Source organism: Tursiops truncatus, chromosome 19 (assembly GCF_011762595.2).
Source record: "Tursiops truncatus isolate mTurTru1 chromosome 19, mTurTru1.mat.Y, whole genome shotgun sequence".
NCBI lineage: Eukaryota > Metazoa > Chordata > Mammalia > Artiodactyla > Delphinidae > Tursiops > Tursiops truncatus.
Window position 1 is genome coordinate 590,646 of NC_047052.1, and position 14,054 is coordinate 604,699.

Here is a 14,054-nt window from a genome sequence, read left to right on the forward strand (position 1 = left end):
GGAGTCCCCCCACGAGCCGGGATGGGGGGCTTCCGTGCAGGGTCTCCAGCCCCGTGTCTGTGCAGACCTCTCTGTAGCCCCTCTGCCCGGGGCCAGCCTCAACCTGAACTAAGCCAGGTGACGCGCTTGTTGGACGGGCGCCTTCCCCTCCCCTCCCCAGGTGCCCGCAGCCCCTGCCTGAAGCACCTCTGACCTCCTCTCCCCTGTCCCCGCAGAGAGCTCCGAGGAGGAGGACGACGCCCCATCGTTCGCACCTTCCAGCTCAGTCGACGGCAATAACACGGACTCCGAGTTTGAGAAAGGTCTGAAGCACAAGACTAAGAATCCGGAGCCCCAGAAAACTGTGACCCCCGTCAAGGATGAGTATGAGTTTGACGAGGACGACGAGCAGGACAGAATCCCTCCCGTGGACGACAAACACTTGCTGAAAAAGGATTACAGGAAGGAAACTAAGTCAAATAGTTTTATTTCTATACCCAAAATGGAAGTGAAAAGTTACACTAAAAACAGCACGATTGCACCAAAGAAGGCGTCTCACCGCATCTTGTCGGACACGTCAGACGAGGAGGACGTCGGTGTCGCCGTGGGGACCGGGGAGAAGCTGAGACTCTCGGCTCACACGATGCTGCCTGGTAACAAGACACGGGAGCCTTCCAACTGCAAGCAGCAGAAGGAGAAAAATAAAGTGAAAAAGAAGCGAAAGAAAGAAATCAAGGGCAAAGAAGTGCGGTTTGGGAAGAGGAGCGACAAGTTCTGCTCCTCCGAGTCCGAGAGCGAGTCTTCAGAGAGCGGCGAGGACGGTGGGGGCTCGGCGGGGAGCCCCGGCTGCCTCAAGGAGTCCCCGCTGGTGCTGAAGGACCCTGCCCTGTTCAGCTCCCTGTCCGCCTCCTCCACCTCGTCCCACGGCAGCTCCGCCCCCCAGAAGCATAACCCCAGCCACGCGGACCCGCACGCCAAGCACTGGCGGACAGACAACTGGAAAACCATCTCCTCTCCAGCCTGGTCCGAGGTCAGCTCCTTATCAGACTCCACGAGGACGAGACTGAGCAGCGAGTCTGATGGCTCCTCCGAGGGCTCCAGCGTGGAGTCACTGAAGCCGGTCAGGAAGAGGCAGGAGCACAGGAAGAGGGCCGGCCTGCAGGGCGCGCTGCCCGATAGGAAGAACTCCTTCCATCCTGGTGGGGACGGCGCCATCCCCAAGCTGGACAAGGAGGGCAAAGTCGTCAAGAAACACAAGACGAAACATAAACACAAAAGCAAGGAGAAGGGGCTGTGCTCCGTCAGCCAGGAGCTGAAGCTGAAGAGCTTCACCTACGAGTACGAGGACTCCAAGCAGAGGGCAGACAAGGCGATCCTCCTGGACGACGTGCCGGCTGAGGGCAAGCTGAAAGGCCTGAAGCACGAGAGAGACCCCTGTAAGAAGGAGGAGAAGCTCAGCAAAATGAAGGCGGAGGAGAAGGAGTGGCTCTTCAAGGACGAGATGATCAAGGTCTCCAGAGAGGAGAAGTCGCTCAAGAGAATCAGGGAGCTGAACAAGGACGGGGGCAGGGCCTTCCGGGAGGAGAAGGACCGGTGCAGCAAAGCCGACAAGGAGAAGCTGCTGAAGGAAAAATCTCCAAAAGAGGAAAAGCTGAGGCTCTACAAGGAGGAAAGAAAGAAGAAGTCCAAAGACAGGCCCTCCAAGTTAGAGAAAAAGAATGACTTTAAAGAGGATAAAATTTCAAAAGAGAGGGAGAAGACCTTCAAAGAGGATAAAGATAAAGAAAAACTCAAAAAAGTGTATAGGGAGGAGTCTGCTTTTGATGAATATTGTAACAAAAGTCAGTTTCTGGAGAACGAAGACACCAAGTTTAGTCTTTCTGATGACCAGGATCGGTGGTTCTCTGACTTGTCAGATTCATCCTTCGATTTCAAAGGGGAAGACAGCTGGGACTCTGCAGTGACAGACTACAGGGACATGAAGAGCGAGTCTGTGGCCAGGCTGATCCTGGAGACGGTGAAAGAGGACAGTAGGGAGAAGAGGCGGGAGAACAAGGCCCGGGAGAAGCGCACGGACAGGGACATCTTCTCTCGGAAGAAGGACAGGGACTGCCTGGAACGGGGCTTGGAGCGGAGGAGAGAGCACGCTGCCGACAGGCACAGGGCCGTGCCCGGCTACCTCTGCGAGAAGGACAGGAGGAGGCGGGAGTGTGCGGAAGGCGGCCGGGACAGGAAGGAGCCCCCCGAGGCCGCCAAGGAGCGGAGAGATGGCCGTGCAAAGCCCGAGGAGGCGCACAGGGAGGACCTGAAGGAGTGCGGCTGCGAGGGAGTCTTCAAGGACAGGCCCGACTGCGACTTCGGGAAGAGCCTGGAGCCCTGGGAGAGGCACCACCCGGCGAGAGAGAAGGAGAGGAAGGAGAGGCTAAAGCTGGAGAAGCACAAAGAGAAGCCCAGTGACAAGGACAGAAACGAAAGACTGACGCTCGAGAAGTGTCAGAAGGACAAAGACCTTGATAAGTGTTTCAAAGAGAAAAAGGACACCAAGGAGAAGCATAGCAAAGACAAAGACAGAAAAGCATCTCTCGACCAAGGTAAAGACAAACGGGAGAAGGCTTTCCCCGGAATTCTCTCCGAGGACTTCTCTGAAAAAAAAGATGAAAAGAAGGGTAAAGAGAAAAGCTGGTACATTGCAGACATATTCACTGATGAAAGCGAAGATGAAAAAGATGATTATGTGGCGAGCGGATTCAAAGTCGGGGAGGCCGGCGAGGGGCGGGGGGATGGCCCCCCCGAGAGGGAGGACGGGCGGGAGCCTCACCCCCCCGACAGGCACCGGAAGCACTCGGCCGACAGGCAGCATGCGGAGAAGCAGAAAGACAAAGAAATCAGAGAGAAGAAGAAGGAGAAGGGCGCCACAGACGGGGGGAAGGACAAGAAAGAAAAAACCTTGGAAAAGCACAAAGAGAAGAAGGACAGAGAGTCCACGGAAAAATACAAGGACAGGAAGGACCGAGCGTCGGTGGACTCCACTCAGGACAAGAGGAACAAGCAGAGGCTCCCCGAGAAGGGGGAGAAGAGGCCCCCTGCGGAGGACAAGGCCAAGAGCAGGCACCGGGAGAGGCCGGACCGGGAGCAGGGCCGCGAGAGAAAGGCGAGCAAGGGCGCCGACGCGGAGAAGAGCCTGCTGGAGCGGCTGGAGGAGGCGGCGCTGCAGGACTTGCGCGAGGACTCCAACGACAAGGCCAGCGACGCGTCGTCGGACGGCTTCCCCGACCGCGGCCACGACCCGGGCCTCGGCGCCCTCCTGGAGGCGCCCTTCCCGGAGCCCCCGGAGGAGCGGGCGCGGGAGAGGGAGCGGCACCGGCACGCCTCATCCTCCTCCAAGAAGAGCCATGACCGAGAGCGGGTCAGGAAGGACAAGCCCGAGAAGAAGGAGAAGAGCGACGACTGCAAGGACATGGGCGGCCGGAAGGACAGCGGCCAGTACGAGAAGGAGGTCCTGGAGGCCGATGCTTACGGCCTCTCCTACGGCATCAAGGCCGACGCAGAGGACGAGTTAGAGAAAACCATCGAGTTGTTTTCTACCGAAAAGAAGGAGAAAAATGATCCTGAAAGAGAACCTCCCAAGAAGGTAGAGAAGGAACTGAGGCCTTACGGCTCTAGCACCGTGAGCCTCCTGAAGGAGAAGAGGCGGCGGGAGAAGCACCGGGAGCGGTGGCGGGACGAGAAGGAGCGGCACCGGGACCGGCACGGGGACGGGCCCCCGCGGCACCACCGGGAGGAGCTTAAGCCCGCGGCCAGGGACAAGGACAACCCTCCCGGCTCCTTCCGAGACAAGCCCAAGGACGAGGGCGGGAAGCTTGGCGAGGCCAAGCTGAAGGAGAAGGTCAAGGAGAATCTGGAGAAGGACAAGGGCGACCCCGTAAAGCTGAGCAATGGGAACGACAAGCTCCTCCCGGTTAGAGACCCCGGTAAGAAAGACATCCGGCCGCGGGAGAAGCTCCTGGGCGACGGGGACCTGATGATGACGAGCTTCGAGCGGATGCTCTCCCAGAAGGACCTGGAGATCGAGGAGCGCCACAAACGGCACAAGGAGAGGATGAAGCAGATGGAGAAGCTGCGCCACCGGTCTGGTGACCCCAAGCTCAAGGACAAGGCCAGGCCCGCCGAGGACGGGCGGAAGAAGGGCCTGGACGGCCCGCCGAAGAAGCCGCTGGGGCTGGACCCTGCCCCGAAGGACAAGAAGCTCAAGGAGTCAGCCCCTGCCGCCCCTGCTGCCGAGAACAAGCCCCACCCGGGACCCGCGGTGGACCCCCGAGACTGGCTGGCAGGCCCCCACATGAAAGAGGTCTTGCCCGCTTCCCCCAGGCCGGACCACGGCCGGCCCACCGGGGTCCCCACCCCCGCCTCGGTGGTGTCCTGCCCCAGCTACGAGGAGGCCATGCACACGCCCCGGACCCCGTCCTGCAGCGCCGATGACTACCCCGACCTCATGTTCGACTGCACAGACCCCCAGCCCGTGTCCAGCACGTCCGCCAGCGCCTGCTCGCCCTCCTTCTTTGACAGGTTCTCCGTGGCCGCCAGCGGGACTTCAGAAACACCGGGCCAGACACCTACGAGGCCGCTGTGCGCGAACCTTTACCGCTCGGTGTCTGTGGACATCAGGAGGACCCCTGAGGAAGAGTTCGGACTTGGGGACAAGCTGTTCAGACAGCAGAGCGTCCCTGCGGCGCCCAGCTACAGCTCGCCGGGGCAGCACCCGGAGGACAAGGCCCCGGGGCCCCCAGCACCCACTGAGAAGTTCGCCTGCCTGTCTCCGGGGTATTACTCCCCGGACTATGGCATCCCCTCCCCCAAAGCGGACGCCTTGCACTGCCCGCCTGCGGCCGCAGCCAACATCACCCCCTCCCCAGAGGGCGCCTTCTCCGGCTTACCAACAAAGTCCCCCCCTTCACACAGAGACGAGCTCTTGGCCCCGTCCATGGAGGGGGCCCTTCCCCCTGACCTTGGCATTCCCCTGGATGCCACGGAGGACCAGCAGGCCACCGCGGCCATCATCCCCCCGGAGCCCAGCTTCCTGGAGCCCCTGGACGAGGGCCCTTTCAGCACCGTCATCACAGAGGAGCCGGTCGAGTGGGCACACCCCGCCACCGTGGAGCAGGGCCTCCCCTCTGGCCTCATCGGGGGCACCCCCGAAAACCCGGCCAGCTGGCCTGTGGGGTCGGACCTCCTGCTGAAGTCCCCACAGAGATTCCCGGAGTCCCCGAAACATTTCTGCCCTGCCGAGTCTCTCCACTCGGAGCCCCCTTACCCGGTGTCGCCCGTCTCATACCCTCTGTCGGTCCCCGAGCCGGGACTGGAAGTCAAGGACGAGGCCGGGGAAGCAGTCCCGGCCGCGGTCTCTGCTTCAGAAGAGCCAGCCGCGTTCGCCCCTCCCTCCAGGCTGGAGTCCTTCTTCAGTAACTGCAAGTCCCTTCCGGAAGCGCCCCCCGACGCACCCCCCGAGTCTGCGTGTGTGACGGCCGTGGCTCAGGTGGAGGCCCTGGGTCCCCTGGAGAATAACTTCCTGGAAAGTGGTCACAACCTGTCTGCCCTCGGCCAGGTGGAGCCGGTGCCCTGGCCCGGTGCCTTCCCCGCCACCGAGGATGACCTCGACCTGGGGCCTTTCTCGCTGCCGGAGCTTCCTCTCCAGACGAAGGATGTTTCCGATGCCGAAGCAGAGCCTGTGGAAGAGAGTCCTCTCGTTCCTCTGGACAACACCCCCGCGCTCCCGAGCGGCGGGGACGTCCCTGTGGGAGCTGCTGACGAACAGCGGGTGCTGCCTCCTGACCAGGTGGCCGCCCGGCTCACAGCCGAGCCTGCGCCCGAGCGCCCAGAGGAGCCGAAGCCAGTCGCGCTGCCCGAGGCCACAGTGGAGGCCGGGGCCGGGCCGGAGGGGAGGGCCCCCGAGGACTCCGACCCTGGCTCTGGGCCCACGCCAGCCCCCTCAGAGCAGCATCCACCGGGGAGTGGGGACGAGCAGGCCGAGGGCCCAGACCCCTTGGCCACGCCCCACAGTGCTCCTGACGCCCCCGGGGACGGCTCGGCCCAGGCCTGCGCAGCGGATGGGGCCGGCCCCCAGGACAGTGCCGGGCTCGAGGGGCCTCCGGACGGCGTCCAGGCTGAAGCCCCCGAACCGGAACCCAAACCGACAGCCGAAGCCCCAAAGGCGCCCAAGGTGGAGGAGATCCCCCAGCGCATGACCAGGACCCGGGCCCAGATGCTGGCCAACCAGCAGAAGCAGAGCTCGCCGCCCACCGAGAAGGAGGCTGCGGCCGTGCCCACCCCCAGGGCCAAGGGCCGCGGCTCTGAGGACGACGACCCCCAGGCCCAGCACCCGCGCAAGCGCCGCTTCCAGCGCTCCAGCCAGCAGCTGGCCCAGCAGATGCACACGTCCACGCGTCAGACGCGGGAGGTGATCCAGCAGACGCTGGCTGCCATCGTGGACGCCATCAAGCTGGACGACATCGAGCCTTACCACAGCGACAGGTCCAACCCGTACTTCGAGTACCTGCAGATCAGGAAGAAGATTGAGGAGAAGCGCAAGATCCTCTGCTACATCAGCCCGCAGGCGCCCCAGTGCTACGCCGAGTACGTCACCTACACCGGCTCCTACCTCTTGGACGGCAAGCCCCTCAGCAAGCTGCACATCCCCGTGGTGAGTGCCTGCCCGGGGCGGGGCCACCCCCCAGGCCCAGGACCCGCTGCGCCGTCCTCCCCGTCATTCCCCGTCTGCCCCATGGCGGCTCCCACCCAGTCCGCGCGCTTGGACCTCGGCTGACCCAGGCTCCACCCACGTGGGGCGCGCCTGGCTCCCTCTCTGGTTCAGTGTCCCCTCCATCCCCTTAAACAGCCCGAGGGCTCCCCAGACTCCAACCCTGGCCCCCAGCGGCCCCACGGTGCCAACCCAAGGCCAGAGCCCAGACCTTTTCCCCTAGAGGCCTGAGGGCCCCTCTCCTGCCTCCTCAGAGCAGGTCCTTCCTTGGGTTTCTGGGCTTCCCCACCTGCCCAGTCAGGCCCACGCCCCGCCTCTCGGCCGTCTGTTCGCGTGCCCCGTCCCCTGGTGGTTCGCCCCACGTCTGTGCAGACGTGACCTGTCCGAGCCCCGCCGCACACACCCCACCCCCTCTTCACGCCCAGACGCGGGCCGTTGGCAGGTCCTGCCACATGAAGGAAGCCACGCGGGGAGCGCGCATCCTCCACATGCTGCTGCCCCGCCCGCCCCCCCCCAGGCAGCAGGCATAGGCGTCGTGGCCAGTAAAGCTGATCTCGGCCACCTGTGCTCAGTGGTAGCCAGAGCCGCCCCGGCCCCCAGGCTTCGCGGTGCTGCCCAGGTGCTGCCCATCCACACCTGTGTGGCGGACTTGCCTCATTTTTTGACCAGCCCACCCCACCCCCACCCCCGTGAGGAAAAAAGCCCAGCTTTCGGCTTGTTCTGTCTCTCGGGCCTGGGAGAAGCCCCCGTAACGGTCGTCGGTGCTGCACGGGATGCGTCCTACGCTCAGACCTTGGCCTGCGCCGCCTGTTCCCAGGCAGGAAGTGGAGCCGAGAGGGGGAGCCCGAGGCACTGGATGCAGGGGAACCTGGCCTGGGATCCCTGGTCAGTGAGACTTTGCTGCTGTTTGGTTTCAGTAACTAAAATTTAGACAAACAGCACCGTGGCCACCTAGAACATTTGGAAACTAGAGAGAAAGCCGCGCTCCTGCCTCCCCCTGGACCCCCGCCACCCGAGTTCACCCCGCAGCAACCTGTGTGTCTCTTGGAGCTCAGCCCTTTCTAGCGGTGGGCTCCGGTTCACAGCCTGTCGCCCCGCAGCCAGACCCAGGCCGTTGGGGGTGAGGGCAGGCCAAGGCCTCATTCCCACACCCTCTGGAGCCGGGGAGGGTGAAATGGAGGTGACCTCACACCCACAACAGCCCCAAACAAGACCCCTATACAGAGACCACCGCAGGCGCCCAAGAGGCAAGGGGAGGCCGGCGCCCTGGGCCCCCGGGGCGTGATGGGCAGGACGTGCAGCCAGAGACCCGGCTGGGTGGCTTCATCTCGGGCTTTGAGAATTTTGGACCGAAAAGTTGGAAGAGAGCATGTACCTTGAGCTTGGGCCTCGAGTCCAGCCCCTCCGAGGGTCTTGTCTGTGGCGGCCACTGTACCGTGGGCATTATTCCTCCCCTCCAGCCCGAGGTCGTGGCCACATGAGCCACTGCACCCTACTTGGCCTCGGCCACCAGGGAGGGGCTCCTCGGCAGTCCCGTGCTTCCTGAACACGCTCTTGCTTCCTGGCCCCACGAGAGGCTCCAGCCCGTATCTGGTGTTGTGACACGCTTCCTGTGTGTTTCGGAAGCACCGGCTTCTTCTCCTGGGAGAAGCGCCCTTCTGGGTTCAGGGGGGGCCTCCGGCACCTGGGGGTAGTGCCCCGGCGAGCCCTCTCCCTCACTGACGCCCTGGGAAGAGGGGCGGGCCCAGTTGTCCTGTTCGTGTGGCTTCTGGGCAGCTGTGTCCCAGTGGGTCTCAGGGTGCGTGAAGCCTGCGGTAAACAGAGGACACCCTGCCCCTCCTCCATCCCCTCTTGGCTGCGCAAGGGCCGAGGTGCAGATGCCCTCCGTTCTTCGCTTCCCTCGCCTCCCCCACCTCTGCCGCTCCCTCCCCGGCCGCCCTCCTCCCAGCCACACGCAGGGGACGGGTGCTCGCTCACCTACTCTTGGGGACAGGCATCCCCCAGCGCGTCCGCGTCTTCATGGGACCGTGGTCTCTGGGGTGACTCCTGCAAGTGGGGCGGCTGGCGTGATTCACGGCCCCCGCTGACCCCCGTCTCCCCCTGTGACCGCAGATCGCGCCCCCTCCCTCCCTGGCGGAGCCCCTGAAGGAGCTGTTCAAGCAGCAGGAGGCCGTGCGTGGGAAGCTGCGCCTGCAGCACAGCATCGAGCGGGTAAGCGGGCAGCCGCGGGCCCAGGGCGCCCGGCCCGGGTGGCGCTCAGCTCACCAGCCCCTCTCTTCCAGGAGAAGCTGATCGTCTCCTGCGAACAGGAGATCCTGCGGGTTCACTGCCGGGCGGCGAGGACCATCGCGAACCAGGCGGTGCCGTTCAGCGCCTGCACCATGCTGCTGGACTCGGAGGTGTACAACATGCCGCTCGAGAGCCAGGTGGGCGTCCGGGTGAGAGGGCCTGCGGGGGGCTGGGGCGGCGCTGGGGTCACGGGCCCCTGGAGACTCACGTGCGGTCTGCCCGCGCAGCGGCTGGAGCTGCTGCACCAGGGCTTCCTCACCGAAGGCCCCAGAGAGGCTGTCACGCTGGGGACCACAGGGCTGCTGCCCGCCATGGGCACGCAGGCCCAGGGCGCGCCCAGCAATTGGACACACGGTGTGCCTCGTCTGTCCACCAGAGTCCAGCCCGCCTCCTTCTGCCCCCAGGGCTGTGTTTGTCCCATGAGGTCACACCCTTCCCCAGCTGAGCGCCGTCCCTGTGGCACCTGTGCTCCTGAGGGCCCCACCCGTCGGCTGACACCCGGGAGATCTAAAATGTGCAGAAAGCAAGTCGATTCCCGTCCTCCCCGCAGCCACTGCGACTCTCAGCCCAGAGCGCGCCATTCTGGGCCAGGCCTCGGTGCCGAGTTCCCTCCTGACGGAGGCCCCTAGTGACCCCAGGCCCACAGGTGGGTCACATGACCCCTGGGTGTCTGAGCAGCATTCCCAAGTTGGCCGCATGGTGACGTACGGTGGTTCAGTTAAACCTGATTTCTTTCTAGTGCGTTAAAGAGTCCTCACACGTAACCTTTAAGGATACCTCTTTAAGTTTCTACTTGAACGTACTACGCACAGCAACGAATTTTCCCTGAAGTAAAAACATTTGTCCACAAAGTATTTTAGGGATTGGGTGGAAGCTTTGCTTTTTTTGATTTTTGCATCTGAAAGAAAAAAGAATCTGCTCACCTTCAAGGGATTGCTGGGTTTCCTCTGAATGTCACGGAGACAGACAGGACTCTCAGGCTGCAGCCTCCTCCCCTCAAGCCCCTTTGTAGTGGGGGCCTGGGCTTTCCCCAGGCAGGTGGTTGCGTGTGGCTGGGCGAGAGGGAGACTTTCCTGCCCCGAGACCCGGGAGGCCCTGCAAACCCAGCCGGCAAGAGCCTGTGGGGACCTACTGCTCCCGAGGCTGCCCTGCCTGTAAACCACAGTCCACCGTGGGCGGCCTGCAGCCACCCCAGGCCTCGCAGACGTTCTGTCAAAGGAAAAGTCACTGCCGCTTTTTACCCTCGCCGGCTCGCCCTGGGGCCTCCCCAGGAGACGGAGGGGAGCCTGAAGGCGCCGCCGGGGTCCCGAGTCACCACAGGGCAGCTCCCCCCACGGACGGCGTGGAGAGCTGGTGGGGGAGGGAGCCCTTGACTGGGGGACCCGGGGCTTGGCGTGCCAGGCCCACCCCTCCCGGACGCCCACACGTGCTTCACTCTCCCGCCAGGGTGATGAGAACAAGTCAGTGCGGGACCGGTTCAACGCCCGCCAGTTCATCTCCTGGCTGCAGGACGTGGACGACAAGTATGACCGCATGAAGGTGAGCCCCTGCGGCGGCGGCGGCGGCGGCGGGGCCAGGGCTCTTCTGGGCGGGGGCGGCAGGGCCGTGTTCGGAAGAGGCAGCTTCAGACTCGCTCTGAGCCCAGCTGGCAGTGAGGGAGCTGAGGCCTCCCCGCCCCCATGTTGCCTCTTAGAGTGTCTTCCCTCCTGTCCAGGTGTGCGGGGAGCAGCTCCTGTCACCAGCTGGCGGTCAGACCTCTGTGGGACCCCACCTTGAGCCCTCCTCAAAGGTCACAGCATCCACCCATCACCCCTGCCCCTGGCTGTGCTGACCAGTGCAGCGGGCAGAGGATGGGGGGGAGATAGAGAGAGATTAGCAAGTAAGAAGCAAGTCCTTGTCTGCAGGTGCGAGGGTTGCACCCGGGGTCCCCCGTGAACACTGACCGGCAGTGACGTGCCCGTTACAGAATTAACACCTAGAAGCCGGCACCACCGGGAAGCCCCAGGAGGCAGGGCCTGCTGCGTGGAGCTGATGGAGGCGTGACCCAGGCTCCCACGCTGGGCTGCCAGCCTCACCCCTTGCCTCAGTGACCCTGCCTCCGGCACTGCGGCAGCGCACCCAGAGGGGCGGCCAGGAGGCCAGAGGCCAGAGCAGAGAGGAACCAGCCTACAGGGCGTTCAGGCCCAGCTGAGGCCGGGTCCAGGCCGTGTTTCTAACAAGCTGCAAAGGTGACCGTTCGGGGGTCCCACGGTCACTCCTCCCACCACCAGCCAGCCTGAAGGGAGCTGCACGGGAAACTTACAAGAGAGAAAAAATTTCTGACCGAAGTAAAGTTAGATTTGGTACATTACAAAGACAACGTTAAGTCTCATTTCCTTAATGTGCCAAGAACTTACAAACCAATAAGAAAAATAGAAAAAGGAATTGGTGAAGCACGGAGAGCGCAGGGGCACGAAGTCTCAGAGCACAGGGTGGACGAGGTCCTATTCAGGAGACAGGCTGCCCACCCTCAGTTCCTGCAGCCCTGGGACAACTCTCCGGACATGCTGGTCATGTTTCAGGGGTTTAGCCCAACAAACAATTTCATTTTAGTAACTGAAAACTCAGGGGTACGTACAATTCTAGTCAAGAACGCTCTAAATTAGATGAAAGCAGCTGGACTCCTGAGGGTGTCTGAGCTGCCACGCCTTTGTTCAAGCCTCCCTGAGGATGACAAGCGGCCCAGGCGTGCCGAGGAGGACACGGCTGGCCGCTGGGGCCTGTGGGGCTTGTTTCCAGAACACTTTTTTTAACTGAACTATTTTAAGCAAATCGGAAATTGTGATACCTGGCCCTACATGCTTGTGTGCACGTCGAAGAAAATAAGATGATCTTCCTGCACACTGTCACGCCGTTAACTCTGTCCACATGAAGGCCGGTCTTTTCGCCCGCTGTGCTCTGTGTCACCTGCCTTGTACCCCAAACGCCGCCCCCCCCCACGTGCTGTTGGTAACCCAGGTACCGTCATTATTTCAGTTTCAACATTCTCCCTTCTCAGCATGAAATACAGAGCACGCCTGTAGTAGTATAACTGTTTACCTTACTTAGTACCCGCTTAAGAGTAAACACGTGAACATTAATTTTTAAAAACTAAGTGCATTTCTAAAAGGCGTAATTTCCACTGTGAGTGCAAATGAAGCCAATGTCACCAACCATAAATAAGATAAATGGAAAATGAAAACAGAAGAGCAAAGCTATTATGAGTTCTGACTAGAGGCTGTGCTGAAACCCCCAGGGTGGGGGCACAGAGCAGGGATGATGGACAGACCCCCGTGTGGTCAGCAAGGCCACTCACCGCGCAGGACGAGACCCAGACGCAAGAGGTCGTCCTGAGGCCAGAGCGCGAAAGGGTCCCCCGCCCCGACCTCCCGGGAGGCGCTGCGGCAGGGGGAATGGGTGCGGGGGGCGGCCGGGGTCTTGCCTCCCCTCCCCTCACCTGCTGCGTTTCCCGCGTAGACGTGTCTCCTGATGCGGCAGCAGCACGAGGCCGCGGCCCTCAACGCTGTGCAGAGGATGGAGTGGCAGCTGAAGGTGCAGGAGCTGGACCCCGCCGGGCACAAGTCCCTGTGTGTGAACGAGGTGCCGTCCTTCTACGTGCCCATGGTCGACGTCAACGACGACTTCGTGCTCCTTCCGGCCTGACGCGGTGGGACAGCTGCCCGGGTCACAGGCGAGCCCCCCAGTCCGCCGCCGAGTCCGGGCGGTGGAAGGAGACCACGTCCCCGGTGGGGACATCCAGGGAGAAGCCCGCGCTGGGCCTCTGGCGCGCGGCTCTCTCACACCCGCCGCCGCGGGAGGACGCAGAGCCGGGGACGCGGGCACGGACACGGCAGCCTCAGGCTCTTTTCCGGCGGCTGCACAGGCATCTCAGGAGCTGCAGGATGGAGAGCGTTTTTTTAAATTCCTTGTTTCATTTCTGATCGACTAAAGAGAATAAAAGTTAAGGCGTCCACCCCTCACCAACAGCGGCCTCCGGGTCAGAGGGTGGGGAGAGCTTCGGGCCGGCAGCCGTCCTGTCGCCACGAAGCTGCCGACGGTGCCAGCCCGAGATCTGGGCTGGGACGCTGGGCCGGGTGAGGGCCTGGCTGCGCCGCCCGCCCGCCTCACAGGGACACGCAGGCAGGACTCCGGGTTGTGTTTTTAATGGAGTCAAATCCACGTGGTTTGTATATTTTTTCCTTTAATCTTGGGCATTTTGTTTCTCTTTCTGAGAACATAACTTGAAACACTACAGAGCCAATAATCATATAAAAAGTGTACCCGTAAACGCTGTACAGTTTTATACACGTTCACAATGTACTTTTGCTGCCTTCTAGATAATTTATTTTGCAACACATTACTGCACAGTTGTAAATAACTTATGTACTGTAACATCACTTCAGTTATGTGTAAAGAAATAAATAAATTAATTAAATGCTCTTTGTACACGACAGCCCCCTCAGGAGGGTGGACGTGGCTGTGAGGGGAGGGTTCCCGCCCTGGAAATCCCACTGTCTTCCACTTTTTTTCCTACCAAATGAGTAGCTTATAATTTTGAAACAAATATACTCACCCCCGGCTTTCCTGCCCTCCACTCAACGGACGACTGGGGCTGCTGGCCGGGACAGCACGGGTTACCCAGAGGCTCTTTCCCAGGGCCCATCAGAGCGGGCAGGAGACGGGCGGGGCATGTGCTGGGGCAGCAGGTCCCCTGGGTGGCACGGCTACGGAGGGACCACTGTCTCCCGACTCCCCGTGGGGCTGCCACGTGGGAGTCCCCACCCGGAATGTGTGTTCCGCCTGAAAACCGGCTCGCGGGGCAGGAGTCGGAGATCTGAGCCCAGCGTGACCTGGGGTCTGTGCTCTTCTCTGAGGGGGGTGCGCACAGGGCCAGGCCAGGGGCCCCTTCTGAGCAGAGGCATCCGTCCTGCCTGCTCCATCCACAATTCCCGTCCAACGGCTGGCTCGAGCTGGAGGGCAAGGGGTGGAGGCTGCAGGGCCAGGCAGGGGGTCA

The 14,054-nt window shown here is 62.2% G+C and overlaps 1 protein-coding gene and 1 long non-coding RNA gene across 12 annotated transcripts in view; one reads left to right on the forward strand and one right to left on the reverse strand.

Annotated features, from left to right (window-relative positions):
- ANKRD11 (ankyrin repeat domain containing 11) overlaps window positions 1–13,493 on the forward strand; it is a 171,489-nt gene extending 157,996 nt beyond the window's left edge. For 7 of the 10 annotated variants that reach the window (XM_073795658.1, XM_073795657.1, XM_073795650.1 and 4 more), the window contains 5 exons: window positions 216–6,676; window positions 8,846–8,944; window positions 9,016–9,159; window positions 10,469–10,561; window positions 12,518–13,493. In XM_073795658.1, the coding sequence (XP_073651759.1) occupies window positions 216–6,676; window positions 8,846–8,944; window positions 9,016–9,159; window positions 10,469–10,561; window positions 12,518–12,703 (6,983 nt within the window). In that variant the 3' untranslated portion in view covers window positions 12,704–13,493. Of the gene's footprint in view, window positions 1–215; window positions 6,677–8,845; window positions 8,945–9,015; window positions 9,160–10,468; window positions 10,562–10,736; window positions 11,443–12,517 lie in introns of those variants that run through there. The other 3 variants (XM_073795654.1, XM_073795653.1, XM_073795656.1) reach the window with 3 other exon arrangements.
- LOC109548049 (uncharacterized) overlaps window positions 1,889–14,054 on the reverse strand; it is a 59,076-nt gene continuing 46,910 nt past the window's right edge. Inside the window, exons 3-4 of one of the 2 annotated variants that reach the window (XR_004523527.2) lie at window positions 8,999–14,031; window positions 1,889–8,779 (exon numbers count right to left, since the gene is read on the reverse strand). This is a non-coding gene — a long non-coding RNA (uncharacterized lncRNA). The remainder of the gene's footprint in view (window positions 8,780–8,998; window positions 14,032–14,054) is intronic. The other variant, XR_004523528.2, reaches the window with a different exon arrangement.